Here is a 19,048-nt window from a genome sequence, read left to right on the forward strand (position 1 = left end):
GAAGGAAGGAAGGGAAAAGGCATTTATTGAGCATTGCAGGTTCCAGGTAGTTTAAATACATAAATCTTACAACAACCCTGTAGTATAGATGTTATTATCACAACTTTGTTTTTTAAATAAGGAAACTGAGGTTCAGGTAAATCAAGTAAATGATCAAGGTCATACAGCTTGTAAGTGTTAGAGGTGGGATTTGGTACCCAGTTCATTCTGTTTCTTCCCACTTGTGTGTGACTAACTCTTGGTTACGTTGAAAAAACCTTCACTGAGGAACTGACATTTGAAGTAGGCCCAAGACGTATGTGTAAAGGCACAGGATTATGACAAACCTGTTGAAAGAGCAATGAGTAACTCATTTTGGCTAAATTAGTAAGACATAACAGTGGGAAGGAATATTGGGGCAAGACTGTGTAAACTGAAAATCTTCATATGCCTTGCTAAGGAGTTTGGATGAGTTAGCACAATCCAGCACCACATCATAGAAAACAAACCAAAAGGCATACCCCATTGATGCTGGGTCCATGGTATCATCTTTAGGTAGAGAAGGCAGCATCCTGCTGCCCCCTTGGCTTAGTCACAAAATGTACCCTGGAAAACATAATTCAGAAATTAGTTGGAAGAAACGCTTACTGGAAAACAAACAAACACCTGCCTTCAGAAAAGACATTTTTGTTTGTTTTTTAAGAAAATATTTCTTAATATTTGTGTTTTTTAGAATATATAGTTTGTTTCTTTTTTAAAAAGTCTAAATAACAGGACTGTGGCAAATTCTTCTGATGTCCCTTGTCACATCTCCTCAGCTCATATTTAATTTCAGCCACAGCTGTAGAAGGCAGTTCTTTGTGAGTTCAGATTAATCTTCAGCTGAGAGCATCTCACCCCAACTATGCATGTTTCTGCTTTCTGTCTCCAAGATTTCTCTGATGCCACAGGGGCCTTCTTGGCCCACAAGCATAGACCAAAAATGTGGAAGGATTATCACTTCCTTAAGAAAACCCAATTATGTGAAAATATATGTAAATTATGTTATTACTCTCATTGCCAAAAAGTTTTTCCCCTATTAAATGTTTCACAACAGCATTCATCCAGTATATTTAAAATATGCTTTGATTTATGTACAACATTTAAAGAATATAGCTATTCAGTAAAGCCATGGTGTACTTGCATTTTAATATTATAGAAAAAATTTCTACTACTGCATCACATGAAAATAGCTGGATGGATTTTTTTCTGCATTTGGAGCTATGTCTGAGATAGTCTAACTTAAACCATCAAGGTAGCATCCTTGAAATTTACATGAGGGGATCTCAATGAGATGGATGGCCATCCTCCAGAGCATCACTCCAAGCTTAGTGAGAGGCCCACGTGACATACATATCACACATGTAAAGATGTCAGAACAGAGTAAATAAACAAGGGTTTCAAAAATGATCTCCAAATGGAAAGTCACAAAATCAGGAACTATATATTGGGATTTATTCTTATTATAATGATTAATTATTCTCCTGCAGTTGTAGTCTCAAGCATATGCTGGTGAGTCTACAGGATAACGTTAAAGTATTGAAGTTGTAAATATCTATGAACAATACCCAAGTATTGTTAGCCCATATTTTGGTAAATGGTGGCATTATTGCATTTTAATAAAGTGTAACATAATTGCAGTTTGTCTAGCTTTGGAGGTTTTGATTAAGTCATAAGATTAATTCTTTTTATAGTAAGCATTATTTTAGATAGCATGTCTTTTTAAAATAGAAGTTTGTAGAGATATATGATCATAGAATCTTATATGAAAAAGGTCATTGATTCGTTTCATTTTATTGATGGAAATATGATCAGAATTTTTTCTTGTATAACTTTTATTCTAAAGGCATGGGAGAAGTTGCTGTTTGGAGTTTGTTTTTTTCATGCCCTTGTGCAAGAGAGGAAGAAATTTGGTCCTCTTGGTTGGAATATTCCATATGGATTTAATGAATCAGACTTACGCATCAGTATTCGACAACTACAGGTAAAATTAGAAAGGAACTAGCATTGGTGAAGGATCGCTATGTATCAAGCCCTAGGCAATTCTCTTTGCTTGGAATAACTTATTCAATTCCCCCAACACCACTAAATAAATAAGTGGGTAGATAGTAATAATAATTATGATCCATGAAGCACTGTCTCCCTCTGGATTTTTTCTGCTACAAATAATGGAAACCCTGATTCAAACTGGATTAAACCATAATGAAACCATATCTCACATAAAAAGAAGTGCAGAGAAAGGACAGGTGCTGGAGTTGGTTGATTCAGCAAAAGTGTCATTAAGGACCCTGGTTCTTTCTGCCTTCTTGCAGAGCCCTCCATAGTGTTGGCTTTACATAGGTCCTCATTAACCTCCACTCTTCTCCTCCACTCAAATTTACACTTTAGCTCTATCAGTCAACAGAAACAGACTGTAGAAGAGGAATTTATTGAAAGAATATTGGGTAGGTCACAGACTCACCAGGACGGCTGGAGAGCCCAGGCATCCAGAGTCATATCCAGAGTCATAGCATGTCTGGTACGAGCAGCCCCTCTACCCTTGTTGAGCATTAGACACCACAGCTCACATGGCTGCCACACAGACTCTGGTCTACTGCAGGCACTCTGATGTCATCACAATAGACTCTTTACTGTTCCTGCTTCTTCGCACACTAAACGCCAGTTCAGTCTGGGAGGGATGCACCTGAGTAACCAAGCCCAGGTCATGGGCCTAGGCTTTACTGTAAGAGATGCTGGGAAAGTGAGTGGCCAGCTTTTTCAGTTTTTCTAGACTCACAATGTGAGACTTTCACTCGGTCAGCAGCTCCCCTCCAAAAAATAAAAATAAAAAGGATAAATATCCACAGTAAACTCTACCAACTCACACTTTGAACTAGGCACATTACTTATATTAATTCTAATCCTCATAGCAGCCCTGTAAGGTTGGTATTATCCCTATTTTGGAGAAAAACCAAAGCTAAGAACTCAACTTGCCCATTGAGGTAGGATTTGAACTCAGGTCTGTCCAACTCCAATACTTTTCGATTATTTCTGTAATATTTTACCAAATATATTAATCCAACTAGACAACCACAGAATATTAGTATTTTTCTGCTTCTTTTCAGTGATGAGGGCCTTTATGACATGAAGCCCCATAAAGGTCACCCAAAGACAACTATGATGATAATTCCTTCAACCCCACTTCTATGTGTCTACACACATAGATAGATGATTGATAGATAGATAGATGGATGGATAAATAGATAGATATTTAATCCCATTTTAAAATGGAAATGAAGTGAAAGACTTTAAGGTTTTTCCATTATTTCATTTTTCCTTTGTTTCAGTTATTTATAAATGAATATGATACAGTTCCATTTGAAGCCATCTCTTACCTGACTGGGGAGTGTAACTATGGAGGAAGAGTGACAGATGATTGGGACAGACGTCTCCTCTTAACCATGCTGGCTGACTTTTATAATTCACATGTAATTGAAAGCCCTCATTATAAGTTTTCTCCTAGTGGAAACTATTTTGCACCTCCCAAAGGCACCTATGATGAGTACATTGAATTCATTAAGGTAACTAATGTCACCAAAAATAGACTTAGATTTAAGTGTGATTTTTCTAAAAAGCAAATTGAAATAGGGACATTAAGATATAGGGTCAGACAAGTATTATGGTTTCAATCAACTTCCAATATCTTTTGTTTCTAGTAATTACTGAAAATTGGAAAAGTTTGATTCCTCCGTTGTTTGATGTTTAGTTGATTTTTAACCTTTTTGGTCTGCCTGTGTCTACCTTATGAATTGATCTATCCAGTGAAAACGTGATGCTTGCTGAATCTGTTTTCTGGCAGAAACTTCCATTTACTCAACACCCTGAGATATTTGGATTACATGAAAATGTTGATATCTCCAAAGATCTTCAACAAACGAAAATCCTCTTTGAGTCCTTGCTGCTCACCCAGGGAGGCTCCAAACAGACAGGATCCTCAGGAAGTGCTGACCAGATTCTATTAGAAATTACCGGAGATATTCTCAACAAGGTAAATGTTTAGCTTAAAATATGTTGCTTATAATATAAAACAAATCAAAGTGGCACTGAAATGGCAATCTGAAAGCTCCATTTGGCAGCATTATGACCTTGAGTAAGACATTTTTGCCTCTCTGAGCATTAGTTTTCAAATCTGTAAAGCGATGAAAATAGTACCAGCTGTTTAAGGTTCTTGTGAACATTAAAGAGATCATGACTTTAAAGTGCTTTGCAAAATGCCTGGCACTTAGTAACTATAGCTGTGGATGAGCTAATGAACATATGACTTACTATCAGTTCTAAACAAAGATAATGGACCTACTTTTTAAAAATGGAGGGGGGGCTGGCCCGGTGGCACAGCAGTTAAGTTCATGCACTCTGCTTTGGCAGCCCTGGGTTTGTTGGCTCAGATCCCAGGCGCAGACCTAGCACCACTTATCAAGCCATGCTGTGGCAGGCATCCCACATATAAAAAAATAGAGGAAGGTGGGCACGGATGTTAGCTTAGGGCCAATCTTCCTCAAAAATAAAGAAAGAAATAAAAATGGAAGAAATGGTGTGAACTTGCTGATTCAAGGAGTGAGTGGCTTTTAATCTATACCTTAGGAAGAAGGAGGCATGGGGAGATAAGATCAGCACTAAATTAGCTGCTACAGCTTTTTTTTTTTTTTTCATAATACAGCCCAATGTACTTAGTCCTACTAGGTAAAGAGGAATGATACTCTCTATTCTCACCTCTTTTTCTGTGTCATAAATTCAATAAAGAACTACTAAGGGGACTTTTAAAAAGATTATGGTCCCAATATCTTCCCAATTCCTAAATTCCTAAATACTATAACTATCCCCATATTTCAATGTCAGGCACTCTGACAGAGCAGAACCTGACCCATAGTCCAACTGCCTTGAAAGCCCAGGGACAGTGCCTCTCCTCTGCTCTCACAGTTGGTGGCCTTACCTTACACCACTCCTTAGGAAGAGCCTACTCACCACACGCCTGGCCACGGCCAGAGGGGAGCAGCACGGCCTGCGACCCCGGGTGAAAGCAAACTAGGCTCCTCCCACTTATACCCCTAGACTGCTGCTCCTGCTGTTTGCCTCTCTCACCCTGGCCCCTTACTGTTTCTGTGGTTTATCTCTGTGGGGAAAGTTTCTCACCCTCGCAGAATGGTGGCTCTTACAAGATCCTTAACAGAAAGTTACCTGGCAGTGGCATTTGGGACTTATCTGGGGTAGGAGGGTTGTGCTAAGCCAAAGGGTCCTTGAGTGACACCATCTGCTGTGCCTTAGAAGACTTCTTTTGCACCATCCAGGGGCCATCACCTGGGACACTCTGGGCAGTTCAACATTCTTAGTTTGGGACCTCCCTAATTGGGAAACTTCTTTGCCCCTTTGAGCAGTGTGAATTCCAATGTCTTGGGGCTTGATCATCAGTCCCAAGTCCCCTTCATTGCTTCCCCAGCATCTCAGAGACGCCTCATAGAAATCAGACACTTGATGGCCTTCTCTTTCCCTATGTCCTGGAACCTTGCTACATTCACACATTAATTATTTGACAGCAGGGTAAGTAAGCTATTTGGAGCCAATTGGTAACTGACTGGAAGTAAATATAAAACAGTTATGAAATGGGCACTCGGTTTTATCAATGGAAAATAAGATTCAATTTATAAAAAGAAATTACAAAACTTTTCAAAAATGTCTATCATCTGCAAAACACTATATCCTGTGGTGGAGAGCATGGGCCTTGGAGGTAGATACCTGGACTTAAACAGATCACTATGTAAACAGCTAGAGAGTGGATTTAAACAGATCACTTTCTGGCTGTGTGTCTTTGGGCAGTTATTTAACCTCTCTTTTCTTAAATGTCCTAACCTGTAAAATGGAGATAATGGTCACTTAAGAGTGTATGGTCAGGATTAAATGAGATAATGTATGGGAAGCAGTTAGCACAATGCCCAGGACATAGTAACTGCCTAGTGTTAGCTATTAGTGATATTATAGCCGAATGAAACCAATGATCCATTCTGAAAGTAATATGAGTTGTTTAAAATCTATTTTCTTAGCTACCAAATGATTTTGACATTGAAATAGCACTATTGAAGTATCCTGTGAGATACGAAGAGAGCATGAATACTGTTTTAGTACAAGAAATGGAAAGATTTAACAGGTAAGGATCTGTATCCCCAGTGATTCAGAGGGCAACCAACCAAAGTTGATAAAAAAGATACTAGTATTGAATTAAAATTTTAAGAAAAAATGATCAAAACCTCCCATTTCATTAGAATTTTCCCCCTTTTTTTAAAAGTTGTGTAACCTTCTGCTCCAGAAGTGAGGGTATCTTTTATACTGTAAAAATGATAATGAAAAGGAGATCTGCTTTCACTGGTTAAAAATATTCATTCAGCTTAATTTCTCACCCATCTATCACTATTCTCCTCAGGAACTAAAGACAGAATGAGATTAATTAGGCCTATGTGTAGTCACGCTTATCGTTGTTTTTCTGCCACTTGACCTATATACACCTCCCTTTTCTTCTTGAGTCCAATCTAGGTTAATTAAGTACCCCATGATAGCAAACAAATTCAAACCCCACGATGCTTTGACTTTTTTTAATTGAATTTTCTACAATTCAATACTGGCTTAACAAATGGAGAATTGTTTTGGTTATGAATTTTCTAAAGTGTTTCCAAGTTTATTTGGGTTTCCAGACTTGCTGACATTTTAAAACAAAACATATCAAAACACTATTACGCCTTAACTAATTCAGTATTTCTTATACAAAGACCATATATTTTTATATATAGTAACATATTATCTCCTGGTTGCTTAGGCTTCTAGCCTAGAGCCCTCACTTCAGGTGTCTTTATGGTGTTCTTACCAGTCTGGGCCTCAGTGGGAAGCAAAGTACTTGCAAGTACATAAATGACATATTCGCTTTATGTTTTAATGCAGCGTTTCCCAAGTTCCAGCCAGTGCATAACACCTTTATAACTTTTTCCATATTTGCATGTCACCTTTAACATTATTTCCTGATATTTTCCTTAAATCGTTCTCTTCTTAAATTAGCCTGGTCCTAAGCAATAATACCCAGAAGGCAACAATTTTGATATGCTAGTTGTATTATTTTCTGTATTTTAAAATATGAGTGTAATGACGAAAATGAAAAATGTTCATCTAAGTATCATCTAAAATGACCTTACGTTACTAAGTGGGAGGTGACCACACTTTGGGAAACACTCCCACAAAGCTGTGCATGGTATCCTGCTATTTCTTCTTCTGGAAAGACTGGATGTTGATATTTCCTACCATATATATGTTGATGACATAATTTCTTTACTTGCAGTTTAATTAGAACTATATATAACACTCTATTGGACCTTGAAAAAGCTATTAAGGGCGTGGTCGTCATGGACTCTGCGTTGGAGGCACTCGCAGGCAGTCTGCTTGTTGGAAAGGTTCCGGAAATATGGGCCAAACGATCCTACCCAAGTCTTAAACCCCTAGGAAGTTACATCACAGACTTTCTAGCCCGGTTGAACTTCCTTGAGGTAAAAGATTGTACATAATATATACGTAATTTTATTTTTTTGGTTGACTAGGGAGATATTAGAAACTGGCAATGGTCACTTGAATGTCTCCGAGTTGAATGGAATGTGATTAGTAGTTTCATGGTAATCTAACCAAGGGTTTAGAATATTGAAAATTATACACCTTTCAAAGTACTGAGTAGAAAATTAAAATTTTACTTTACCTAAACCCAAGTAATATATGACATTTATATTTTTGAAGATTCTAAGTTTGTGGTTCTCTGAGATCACAAACTTGGTCTTGTGATTTTAACACTGATAGTAAATCACAAAAAGAGCCTGAGGCTTGGATTTATCAATAATTGGCCATTGTCTTAAAATCAGAGTTTCTCATCTCTTATCTCATAAAACAGAGAAAAGATGAGTGCTTTGAAATCTGGCCCCCCCCCCACCCCCCAACACACACATAAAGGATGTTCAGGGCACAGGAAAGCATGGGGCAGGGCACTATTTTTCCTCCCCAATCCTTGGCTTGCCCCCATCCTATGGTTGTTGTTTATGAGAGAGTAGCGAGTGGGGAGACCCCAAAAATACTTTTGGAAATTCACATAGGTATATGACCTTTCAGTGTTCAGTTGCCTTTTCATTGCACAAAAGCATTATTTGTTTCACTGCAGAAACTAATCATAAAATATACAGTGCTTGTGAAGATGTGGACAGACAGGCTTTCCCATACATCCTTTTTTTTTTTTTTTTTTTTTTGGTGAAGAAGATTAGCCCTGAGCTAACATCTGTGCCAGTCTTCCTCCACTTTGTATGTGCGATGCCTCCACAGCATGGCTGATGAGTGGAGTTGGTCCACACCCAAGATCCCAACCCATGAACCCGGGCCGCCAAACTGGAGCACACAGAACTTAAACCACTTGGCCACAGGGCCAGCCCCATCTCATACATCCCTTTTTAATTTTTGCCAGTCTGATAAGTCAACCATATCTTGTTGTTTCAATTTGAGTTTCTTGGATTATTAGTGAGCCTGTGCTTCCTTTGGTATGTGTGCTTGCCATTTGTATTTTCTTCTGTGAATTGCCTATTTATCTCTTAGGCCCATTTTTCTTTTGGACTTAAAAAAAAATTAATTTATAGGAGCTTTTTATGTAGATTATGCATCTAACAAAAGAAACAGGGCCTTGCTCCACGGCCAAGTGGTTAAAGTTCCATGTGCTCTGTTTCAGCAGCATGGGTTTGCAGGTTCAGACCCCAGGCAGGGGCCTACTCCACTCACTAGCCATGCTGTGGTGGTGTCCCATAGACAAGATAGAGGAAGACTGGCACAGATGTTAGTTCAGGGCTAATCTTCTTCAAGCAAAAAAAAAAGAAGAAGAGGAGGATTGGCAACAGCTGTTAGCTCGGGGCAAATCTTCCTTAGCAAAAAAGAAAGAAAGAAAGAAAGAAAGAAACAGTATAAAATAGGGCTTTTAAGTGTTTAGGCTCTAGAAGAGTTGCCACTTAATAGCCTCAGTTTTCTTATCCATAAAATTGGCACTTTTATCTCAGTCTGTGGTATGTGGTAAGCATTCAGTAAAAGTGGACTGTTCTTTTGTAAAAGCAGAAACTATTGAATTTTATCAAATGCCTTTTCAGCATTTGTTGCTGATGATGTGATTTTTTTTCTCCTTTAGCTTATTATTGCATTGAATAAAATCACTAGTTTTCCAAGGGTAAAATCATTCTTGTGTTCCTAGAAAAATTCCTCTTGGTCAGTGGTTCCTTATTCTTTTAATACTTTAACTGATTCCATTTGGATATTTTTAGGGCTTTTAATATACGCTGCCTAATCACTCTCCAGACAAATTATTCAATTGCATCCCCATCAATGGTGGATAGGAGTTCCTGTTTCTCAGTAATTAGCGTTCTTTTTTATCTTTGCTAATTTGATATGGGAGAGTGTGTATACCTGGTGATTCCTAGCCATGTCTACAACATGTCTTTGACTTCTTTCTGTGTGTACCAGCCTCTTCCTGTCCCTTATCAAAAGCATCTGACATATAGGTAATTACATCCTCCCCTTGCCAGAGTCTTCCTTTTTTTTTACATTTCAGTTCATTCCCCAAACTTTGCTGAAACTTTTATTGGGACTGGTTATACTTCCCATATATTGCTTTGTCCTGAAGGGCCTTGAAGAGTCTTTAGCTTGGTTCCTTAGAGTGGTCCTGGCATGGTGCCAGCTGGGACTCTAGGAAATATTCTTTTTGTTGTTATTGTTAGTATAAAGTTCAGATCATACTCTCTAGTTTCTGAAATTTGGATTTCCTCTTGGAATCATTCCATTTGAAGCAGTAAGAAAGGTCTTACTTATTACTGGGCACCTTTATGATCCTTCACCACCAATCTTCCCCTGCATGGATCTCCCCCATTCTCCTCTTACCCTTACAGAAGCTGTACAGTTTCCCCATCATCTTTCTTTCTCCTGGACTCTTGACTTCACCTCCTAATGGTTCTTAGAGTTCACAAATTAAGCAAATGAGTTGTCCGGTGTTCTCTATCCTTTTCCATCTGTCTCTCACCATTCACCCTATTTATCTTCCCTTTCTCCTTCTTTTTCTTTTTTTTGTACTTTTGGCACACTGGCTAAGATCTCAGTTTAAATTCAGGATCTGACACTTAGTTTCTGTGTGACTTTGAGCAAGGTACTCATCTTTCTGTACTCCAATTTTCTCATCTGTAAAATGGGAGGAATAATATCTAACTCACTGAGTTACTTTGTGGACTAAATGCGGTGATGCATGTAACATTCTTAGCACAGCGCCTGGCATGTACTAAGCACTCAGTAACTGATAGCCGATTCAGAGACAGTAATTAAGTAGCTGACCCAGACACTCATGACATTCTTGGCTAAATGGAGCCCTGGGGTGAGCAAGGTGTTTCCACACACTTTGTTTCTTGTGCTTGGTTCTGGTTCTCCCTGGCTCATGCCCTCGCCCAGTGCCATCTCTTTCTCTACCTCTTCTTGATCTAACACCTCTACTGTTGCAACGTCTCCGGCAGTGGTTTGTTCTCTTCTTCTCGGGAAGGAAAGCTGGCTTCTTCCCATAGTGTGCTGTTCACTCGGAGACAAAGTTCATTTTATTGATTCATCTGTTCATTTAACAAATGTAAATTGAGACCTCACTTTGTCTAAAACACCTTGTTGTGTGCTCTGCGAGGTAAAAAGGTGATTACAACATGAGTCCTGCCTTCAAGTTGCCAGTAGCCTACAGGGAGATAAACTGTGTATCTAAGAAAAAACTAATACGGGGGCCAGCCCGGTGGTGCAGCAGTTAAGTGCGCACATTCCGCTTCTTGGCGGCCCGGGGTTCGCCAGTTCAGATCCCGGGTGCGGACATGGCACCACTTGGCAAAAGCCATGCTCTGGTAGGCGTCCCACATAGAAAGTAGAGGAAGATGGGCATGGATGTTAGCTCAGGGCCAGTCTTCCTCAGCGAAAAGAGGAGGATTGGCAGCAGTTAGCTCAGGGCTAATCTTCCTCAAAATAAAAAACTAATATGGCATAGTAAGGAATATGTCATAAACAACCACCACGCAAAATGATCTGCGAATTCAAAGAAGGAAGAGAGTTCGTTTAGCTCAGGAAAGCAGAGTTTGTTTACTGGATGAGGTAGCATTTGAGCTGCGTATAAAGGATGAATGGTTTAGGCTACTGCAAAAAAAGGAAGAGAGGACTTAGAGATAGCTGTGGGATGAAAGGCACTCTATCATTTAGGATTGATTTTGTTGTAAAAATTTTGACGTAAGCAAAAATAAAGCTTGTTCCCTCATGTAGCTGAAAAGTCCAGGGGATAAAGTGACTCCAGGCAGGATTTGACCTGGGGGCCTACATGGTTACCTGGTCCCGGCCTCTTGTACTTCATCTCTTGGCTCCATTTCTTTGTAGGTTAACTTCATTCTCACTTAGGTTCTCATCTGATGGTAGTAAGATAGCAACAGCAGTTCTGGCCTCACAGCCACACACCTTCAAAGAGTTGAGAGTGAGCCTTTCCCCCAAAAGTCCCAGCAAGAGTCTCTGCATCTCTGACCTTGTGTGCATGTCCATTCCTGAGTCAATCACAAGACTGGAGCTATGAATGGCTAGGCACGAATCACTTGCCCACCCCAGGAGCTGGAGTTCCACCACCAGAAGGGCTTGGATTGAGAGCACAGGAGGATTCATTCTGCAGAGGGATAGAAGAGTAGTGGCACTTTAAGATAAGCAGAAAAAAAAACAACAGATGTACACCCAATGCAGAAAAGAGACCAGCAAAGAGTGCAGTCTGATTAGAATCTCAGATGCTTGAACAGGAATTAAAAGGGATAGAGCTGGAAATACAATTTGGGGCCAGATTGTGAAGTATCTTGAAGAGGAGACTAAGGTATTTAGGCTTTAATTTGCTGGGGCAGTACAGTATTATGCAGGATGCTAAACCTGATCCAAACATGCATGGTGAGGTATAGTCTCAGAGCATTGTGCTGGGTGTATTGAGTGGAATAGGGGAAGAAGCAAGGATATGTTCACAGTGGTACAGAAAGAAGACCATGAATATTTGAACTGGCGTGGGGGCAGTGAGCATGGAGGAAGGGAGTTTAAGAGGGTTCAAGAACTGGAATCAATACGTTAAGCCTATAGTTAAACAATGTGTAAGATGTCTAAAGATGGTTGCTTTTGAGTGGGACCAAATAATTTACATTTGGCTTTTTGCAGAAGATCTGAATCTTTCAAACTTTGTTTTATTCTGGTTCATGTTAAAATTAGCTTGTATTTTCCAAGAAGAGTAACTAGAAGGCAAAATAATTAGGAGGGCCAGGATAGGTTGTGTGTTTGGTGTCAAGGAAGGGTGTCCTGTGATGGAAAGTGTACGTAACACACACAAAAAGCAGAAGCAGGAATTGTATGTCAGGTGACACTTGTGTAAATTGAAAAACGAACATAATGCATTTTGTTTTTCCTTTATAGGACTGGTATAATTCAGGAAAACCTTGTGTGTTTTGGCTCTCAGGTTTCTTTTTCACCCAAGCCTTTTTAACGGGAGCTATGCAGAATTATGCCAGAAAATATACCATCCCTATTGATTTACTGGGATATGAATTTGAGGTACGGTAACTCCTTAAACTACACAGTGTATCGTTATATAGAAGTCATATATTTAAGCAAGGAAGATGTGCAGAATTTATATCTGTATAGCCCATTATAAACAATTTGACTTCTTTCCATCCTTTGCTTTTCATGAAGAAAGTATTTAGTATTCATCTTTCTATCTCTATGATAGAACTTATATATAAATTCAATTCAATATTCAATTCAAATAACCCAATGCTGCTCTTCTGCTTTAGCAAAAACTAATATGAGGTACAGTAAAACTTGATAAATGCTTCAAAAAGAACCGTACTATACATTTTTACATTTATATTTTACTGAAAAAAAATGTATAGTTTAACAGGCTTTTATATGGTGGAATTTCCCTGAATGTGTTCTGAAGATTTAGCTACTATTTTCCTTATGAGATGAAGTTGTCTGGGGAGAAGATCGTTACTGGGGTGTGCCTCTGCCTTCAGGTCATTCCTGCTGATATATCTGAGACAGCACCGGAAGATGGCGTTTATATCCATGGATTATATCTCGATGGAGCGCGCTGGGACAGAAAAAGGTCAGTAATGTCAACTGCAAAGACCTCTTCAGTTGTAGCTGAATCATGGGCAAGATAAGCTGTCTGCTGCCTTTTCTTTCCCCGCAACCAAAAGGCCTCTTCTAGGGAATACGGCAAGTATTCCCATAAATCATCACTTGCCGTAAATCGTTACTTAGGCTGGAGCAATTGAAGAGTGAGTATTTTTAGGTCCTGAACAATTTTTAGTTAATATTTCAATGATCTCACTATTAGAAAAGGAGGTTGAAAGTATTTCCTGCTGCTTCTGTTTTGTAAGATACCGTGCATTTTGTAATATGTGGGAGTGCCTCAGGGGTTTTTTTTTGTTTTTTTTTTTTTAAAGATTGGCACCTGAGCTAACAACTGTTGCCAATCTTCTTTTGTTCCCCCCTGCTTTTTTCTCCCCAAATCCCCCCATTAATAGTTGTATATTCTAGTTGTGGGTCCTCCTGGTTGTGGCATGTGGGACGCCGCCTCAACACCGCCTAATGAGCGATGCCATTAGGTGCCATTAGCAGTGCCCCGGGATCCGAACCCTGGGCCGCTGAAGCAGAGTGCGCAAACCTAACCACTCTGCCACAGGGCCGGCCCCCCTCAGTTTAAAACAGTTTACAGTTTCAGTAAAGTTCTCATTTCTACTGGTGAACAGAAAACTTTTTTGTGTATTTTGATGACATAATACACATTTAAAATAAATACTGACTTTTAGCTTAGGAAACTAAGCAATGTTGTACCTGTTTGAAATGCATAGGAGTAAGAGAGAAGGGGCGAGACTGTTTCCCTGGGAGCCCTGCTCTTCAACGATCCCATTAATAAGCAGAGTCATCTATTTCCAGAGTCAGGGTTAGACTACGCTCTCAAGGGAAGGTTAAAGGCCGAGGCAGGTAAATCATTTAAGAAGAAGCAAGAAAGTGGTTCCACAGAGATAATTCTAAGACAGGGTTATGAGAAGACTTAGCTTCACATAGCTCATTTGATTATTTCTATCGCTTTTCGTCTCATCACTCTACTGACATTTCTTTTAACTTACTTTTCCTTATATATGTATTAATCTTTCCCTTCCTTTCTTTCCTCCTTCTTTCAAACAAACAAGCAAACAATGTAGCATAGGAAACAAAACCATATTTTCTAGATAGGCAGATCTATGAATCCTGACACTGGTGCTAAAGAGCTGTGTTACTGTGAGAAAAGTACTCAACCTCTCTGAACCTCCACTATTAATCTATGAAATAGGAATAGGAATGGGGACAAGATCATTATGAGGCTCAGATGTTATCACATATCATAGTGTCTGCCTCTTGGACAGTACTTAAAAACTGGCAGGAATTGATATTGGTCCAATGTTTGTACACATTGCCTTTCCATAATTTTCTTTTGTTTTTCTAAATTCTTCTTTGCCTCTTGCTTGGTTTTGTTGTTGGTTTGGTTTTTTTACATTACTTTTCCTGCATATCTCTGGTCCTCTCTTGTATTAAAAACTAATATCTAAGTAGCAATTTCTAAGAAGCAAATTTCTTCTCGTTTCTAATAAACATCTGTTAATTTCTCTTCACAGTGGATTGCTCGCTGAACAATATCCCAAACTTCTGTTTGACCTGATGCCCATCATATGGATAAAACCAAGTAAATATACATCTAACATAATTTCTTGGAGTTTTAGGGAGGATAACGATAGCTATTTTTAACTGCTCCCCGAAATAAGTCTCTGCTCCAACCCATTAGGGTTTTGTTCAATTATAATAAATAGTGACAATGTTTACATTGGAAATATATTGTTCCCCCTTTTATGTGCTGCATTTGTATTATTTGAGGAGTATCATTCTGCCTCTTTTTGCTCTTGTCCTGTGAGATGTAACATTTTCTTTGCCCCTCCCCCACACTTCTACTTTTTCAGTCTAGAACTTCCCGTCAATATTTTGATTCTGAAGTGCCTTTGCACACTTCTCAGAGACAAAATAGTCTTGACATAGTCTCCAGCTAGCGACTAGAGCTTCCTGGCTATAAGAAACTCCTAGGCCTGGAAGCCAGCAAGTGCCCCAAGGCATAGGCTTTGCAAGCCACACGGGATAGAGGTCGGTTTGCCCCCTGGGAAAGTTACTTGTGCATTCTCTCCTACTGTCATCATTTTTCCACAAGTCTGAACAACTGAGGCTCATTCTTTTGTTTTCTATCTCTTCTCTAATCTTTTTTTTCTCAAATAACTAGAAATGAAAACATTTATAAACCACCCACAATCACCACCCAACCCATTAAGTATTTTTATTATTAATGCAGTTCAATTATAACTATGAGAAATGTGGCCTTAGTTTAGAAAGACTCCTAATATCTCATATCTGGTTTTTCAAGGATTGTATATAGATTTTTCTGTGAGTAGGTAAGAGTTGGTGTGTTTTTCTTAGGAATAACCTGCTGAAAACAAATAGTAACTTCAGCTTCTTCTAATTTATGAGTCTCTTGTAGGAGAGCTCTAGGCAGCTGTGTTTCTTTTTGCATCTCCTCCATGATCTATGCTGTGTTTTATTCCTTCTTTCCTACATTCTTCTTTTCTTACTTCTTGTCTCCCAAGTCTGCTTGAGTGTTTTCATGCCTGCTAAGTGATCAGGACTTTAAAATCAATTCCTCATGACCTCAAGTTCCTCTGTCCAAAAAAATAAATAAATAAATAAAAATAAAGTGAAAAAAATAATCAACTCCTGTCCTCTAGACCTGAAATCGTGCACCAGATGAGATCACTCGCCTTGTTTCACAACCACAATTATAAACCAACTGTAAAAAAACAACTTTAAAATGTTCAAATATCGTAGTCATGATCCTAGATTTAGTACTGGTCATTTTATTACAAGATAAATAGTTGTTCTTTTAGTACCAGTGGCTGTTTTTCCTTTATCAAATGAATTTTTTTTTTTTCAAGCTAAGAAGTCTCAAATTGTGAAGTCGAATGCCTACACCTGTCCCCTTTACAAGACAAGTGAACGTAAAGGAACTCTTTCCACTACAGGACATTCTACTAACTTTGTCATCGCAATGTTGTTAAAAACAAACCAACCCACTCAACACTGGATCAAGCGTGGAGTCGCTCTGCTTTGTCAGTTGGATGACTAAATTGGACAAATTAAGAAAACATCTGAAAGAGATTTAAAAAATGTATTGTTTTCACTTACTTCAAAATATACTTATATTATAAAACGAAATATTTTGGTGTCATTCTTTGAAATGGTCTTTGTGAAGGGTCTTTGCCTTGTTCTCCCTGATGCGCCACTCCTGAGTGGAGTACAGCCTTCTGGACGGACTCCTCTGGGACCTCAGTCAGACACCTGTGGAAGGAAAACGTGAAAAGAAATATTTCTTTGAAGCATATGAAAAATCTTTGAAACTTTTATTTAGTTCCTTTTTTTTTTGGTTTGATATGTATGTGAAAAGCCGATTTAGGGAGACTAATTGGATAAAATTTAACTAACATCAGAAATTATCTCTTTTCACAAATAAGTCATTTCTTCAGCTTCAGTCATGGTTTACTTTCCATTCACCTACCTGAAGTGATTATACACGAACATTTCAAATACCTAAGTAAATAAATTGCAAACAAGGAAAATATTAAAACAATTCCAGAACTAAACCCTTTACCTCATATTTTTAAAACATTAGTTCTGTTTCTCGCAGAACCCTCGTGACAAGGAAACTCTGAGCGGTAAAGCTGACATACAAAAGCAGTAAGATGGGGGCCAGCCAAGTGGCAGAGTGGTTAAGTTTGCTTCGGCGGCCCAGGGTTTGCTGGTTCAGATCCTGGCGTGGACCTAACTACCATATCAAGCCACACTATGGCAGACATCCCACATATAAAGTGGAAGGAGATGAGCACAGATGTTAGCTCAGGGCCAAGCTTCCTCAGCAAAAAAGAGGAGCCTTGGTGGAAAAGGTTAGCTCAGGGCTAATCTTCCTCAGGGAAAAAAAAAAAGGAGTAAGATGGCTGGAGGGCAATCCTATGTACCTGAGGCAATATTGTGCTTCTCGGCATTTACTTCATCTTTAATTGGAAATGCCAAGTAGTCTATTCATTATTTTTAGTAGTTAATATTCTTATTTAGTATGCACTTATTAGTATACATTAGCAATTTTAAAACATTTCAACAAAACAAAATTATAGTCAAAATTTTATTATCTCGCGTGGAGTTAATTCCTTTCTTAGGATTCCCAGGACACTTTAGGGTGCAGCTCTATAACCCAAAGAAAATGTAGGTGCAGCTACACAATGAATGAGGACCATTGGGACAGTCACTTGTGATAATTCAGTCAGAACAAAATGTTTGGCCTCTCAAGTGGAAAACTGCTTCTGGTTTGCAGTGGCTCTGAGATGAGTCTTAAGAGAATGAACTCACTTCACATGGCCAGCTCCCTGCCAAAGCACTCTACTCCAGGAATAAGATGTTTAATCCTTTCAATTCAATGACTATAGTAGCGAAGAAAAGAGACAATGATTCCCAACAGAGCTAAACCACATGTAAAAAACAAGGAGAATGTGCCAGGCTGTCTCATGATCAAGTATTTATAGTAAAGCTATTAATGGAATGGCAACTCCAGGGGAGTGGAGATCCTAAATAGAAATGAAAATTCTGATGCACTCATCTTCAACAGCAAGAACTTCAGTGCCGTCCTAAAGGACATAACAGAGGTAAAAAGCCTTTGGTATGTGATCAAACCTATTCTCTGCTAAAACAAATGTTCTTTTAAAACCATTGAGATATTGTCTAATAAAATACATCGTGTTTTACTACCACCATTCCTGTTACATGTTGTATTACGATAGTCCGTTTATTCGTATAACACATTTCTTTTTAGACTCTACTAACTAAATACAATATTATTTTCAGTATAACACTCACTGTGTGTAGGAAAGATGTTCTTTTCGATGAGTGCTACAGTCACTGAGAAAAACTCATAAGCCAAGTCTAAAATAGATGAATCTGAGCATTTTCATAGTTACAATGGCACTGACCTAAGTTTTATATGAAAGGCTGTTTTCCCTGAATAAGCTTTAAGTAAATGGCTACTCATGGAAACTTCTAATTTATATTGAATCTGTGGCAGTTCAGAAAACTGTTTTAAGTTTATGGAAAAAAATTTTAAGTGAATATTTTGTTTTCTAAATTCTGTATTTTCTTCATTTATCAGTCCTATCAATTTTGTGTTTCTCTGAATTTCATTTGTAATTTTAAGCAGTTGATAATCTGTGTTCACAACGGGAAAAATAGTTTTAATTCTTTCTAACTTTAAAGGAAGTCTGTCCTCATTTCACATGGATAATTACACCAGCGACGAAGACGGAGATGATGACTTTGACACCCAGCTCATCATTCAACAGAGTTTACAGGATATTCACAAGCCAGGAACTACACAGCAGGCACCTGAGGAGGAGAGGTAATGGTCCCATTGGCAATGTGGTATAAGTATCCAACAGTTGAGACTTGTCCAACCAAGACACATACAAACTTATCTGCCACCTCAGTCAGGTGGATGGGGTAGGGTCCAATCTTTAATCTATCAAATCAAGAGGAAGAACTATGTAAACTTAAACCCGGAAGAGACTAACTCCTTCTGAAGGGTGTGGATTCAGAGTTCACTTATGATAACACTAGAGAAGGACTCCGTGTGTTCCTCAGTGGTGTGAGAGAATTGCCCTGGATATGGGCTATCTGCAGCCAGGCGCACCTAGTCCAGTGCCCTCTGGCTGCTCAGCATCCACAGCCCTCTGAGTAGTTACTGTTGTTTTTCAGGGGTGATAAACCCTATTTGCTTGGGATGGTGACCTCTATATGC

General features: G+C 38.8%; 2 protein-coding genes and 1 long non-coding RNA gene across 11 annotated transcripts in view; 2 read left to right on the forward strand and 1 right to left on the reverse strand.

Moving 5' to 3' along the window:
- The window catches only part of DNAH12 (dynein axonemal heavy chain 12), a 221,142-nt gene extending 204,717 nt beyond the window's left edge, over nucleotides 1–16,425 (forward strand). For all 3 annotated transcript variants that reach the window (XM_023620217.2, XM_070237332.1, XM_070237333.1), the window contains 9 exons: nucleotides 1,865–2,002; nucleotides 3,345–3,578; nucleotides 3,857–4,045; nucleotides 6,093–6,196; nucleotides 7,373–7,577; nucleotides 12,544–12,681; nucleotides 13,143–13,234; nucleotides 14,790–14,857; nucleotides 16,146–16,425. In XM_023620217.2, the coding sequence (XP_023475985.2) occupies nucleotides 1,865–2,002; nucleotides 3,345–3,578; nucleotides 3,857–4,045; nucleotides 6,093–6,196; nucleotides 7,373–7,577; nucleotides 12,544–12,681; nucleotides 13,143–13,234; nucleotides 14,790–14,857; nucleotides 16,146–16,336 (1,359 nt within the window). In that variant the 3' untranslated portion in view covers nucleotides 16,337–16,425. The remainder of the gene's footprint in view (nucleotides 1–1,864; nucleotides 2,003–3,344; nucleotides 3,579–3,856; nucleotides 4,046–6,092; nucleotides 6,197–7,372; nucleotides 7,578–12,543; nucleotides 12,682–13,142; nucleotides 13,235–14,789; nucleotides 14,858–16,145) is intronic.
- Nucleotides 9–16,965, reverse strand: LOC111768322 (uncharacterized). The gene is made up of 5 exons (XR_011426845.1): nucleotides 16,859–16,965; nucleotides 16,396–16,548; nucleotides 11,440–11,764; nucleotides 501–585; nucleotides 9–326 (listed from the first exon to the last, which is right to left on the reverse strand). It is a non-coding gene; the product is annotated as an uncharacterized lncRNA (long non-coding RNA).
- Nucleotides 16,966–17,781: 816 nt separating this feature from the next.
- The window catches only part of ASB14 (ankyrin repeat and SOCS box containing 14), a 61,149-nt gene continuing 59,882 nt past the window's right edge, over nucleotides 17,782–19,048 (forward strand). For 6 of the 7 annotated variants that reach the window (XR_011426842.1, XR_011426844.1, XR_011426843.1 and 3 more), the window contains exons 1-2: nucleotides 17,802–17,917; nucleotides 18,508–18,649. Coding sequence is in view for 4 of the 7 variants with exons in the window: in XM_070237336.1 (XP_070093437.1) it covers nucleotides 18,528–18,649 (122 nt within the window). In the remaining 3 variants the exon portion in view is untranslated. Of the gene's footprint in view, nucleotides 17,918–18,507; nucleotides 18,650–19,048 lie in introns of all 7 variants that reach the window. The other variant, XM_070237337.1, reaches the window with a different exon arrangement.

This window comes from Equus caballus, chromosome 16 (assembly GCF_041296265.1).
Source record: "Equus caballus isolate H_3958 breed thoroughbred chromosome 16, TB-T2T, whole genome shotgun sequence".
In the NCBI taxonomy this organism is placed as follows: domain Eukaryota; kingdom Metazoa; phylum Chordata; class Mammalia; order Perissodactyla; family Equidae; genus Equus; species Equus caballus.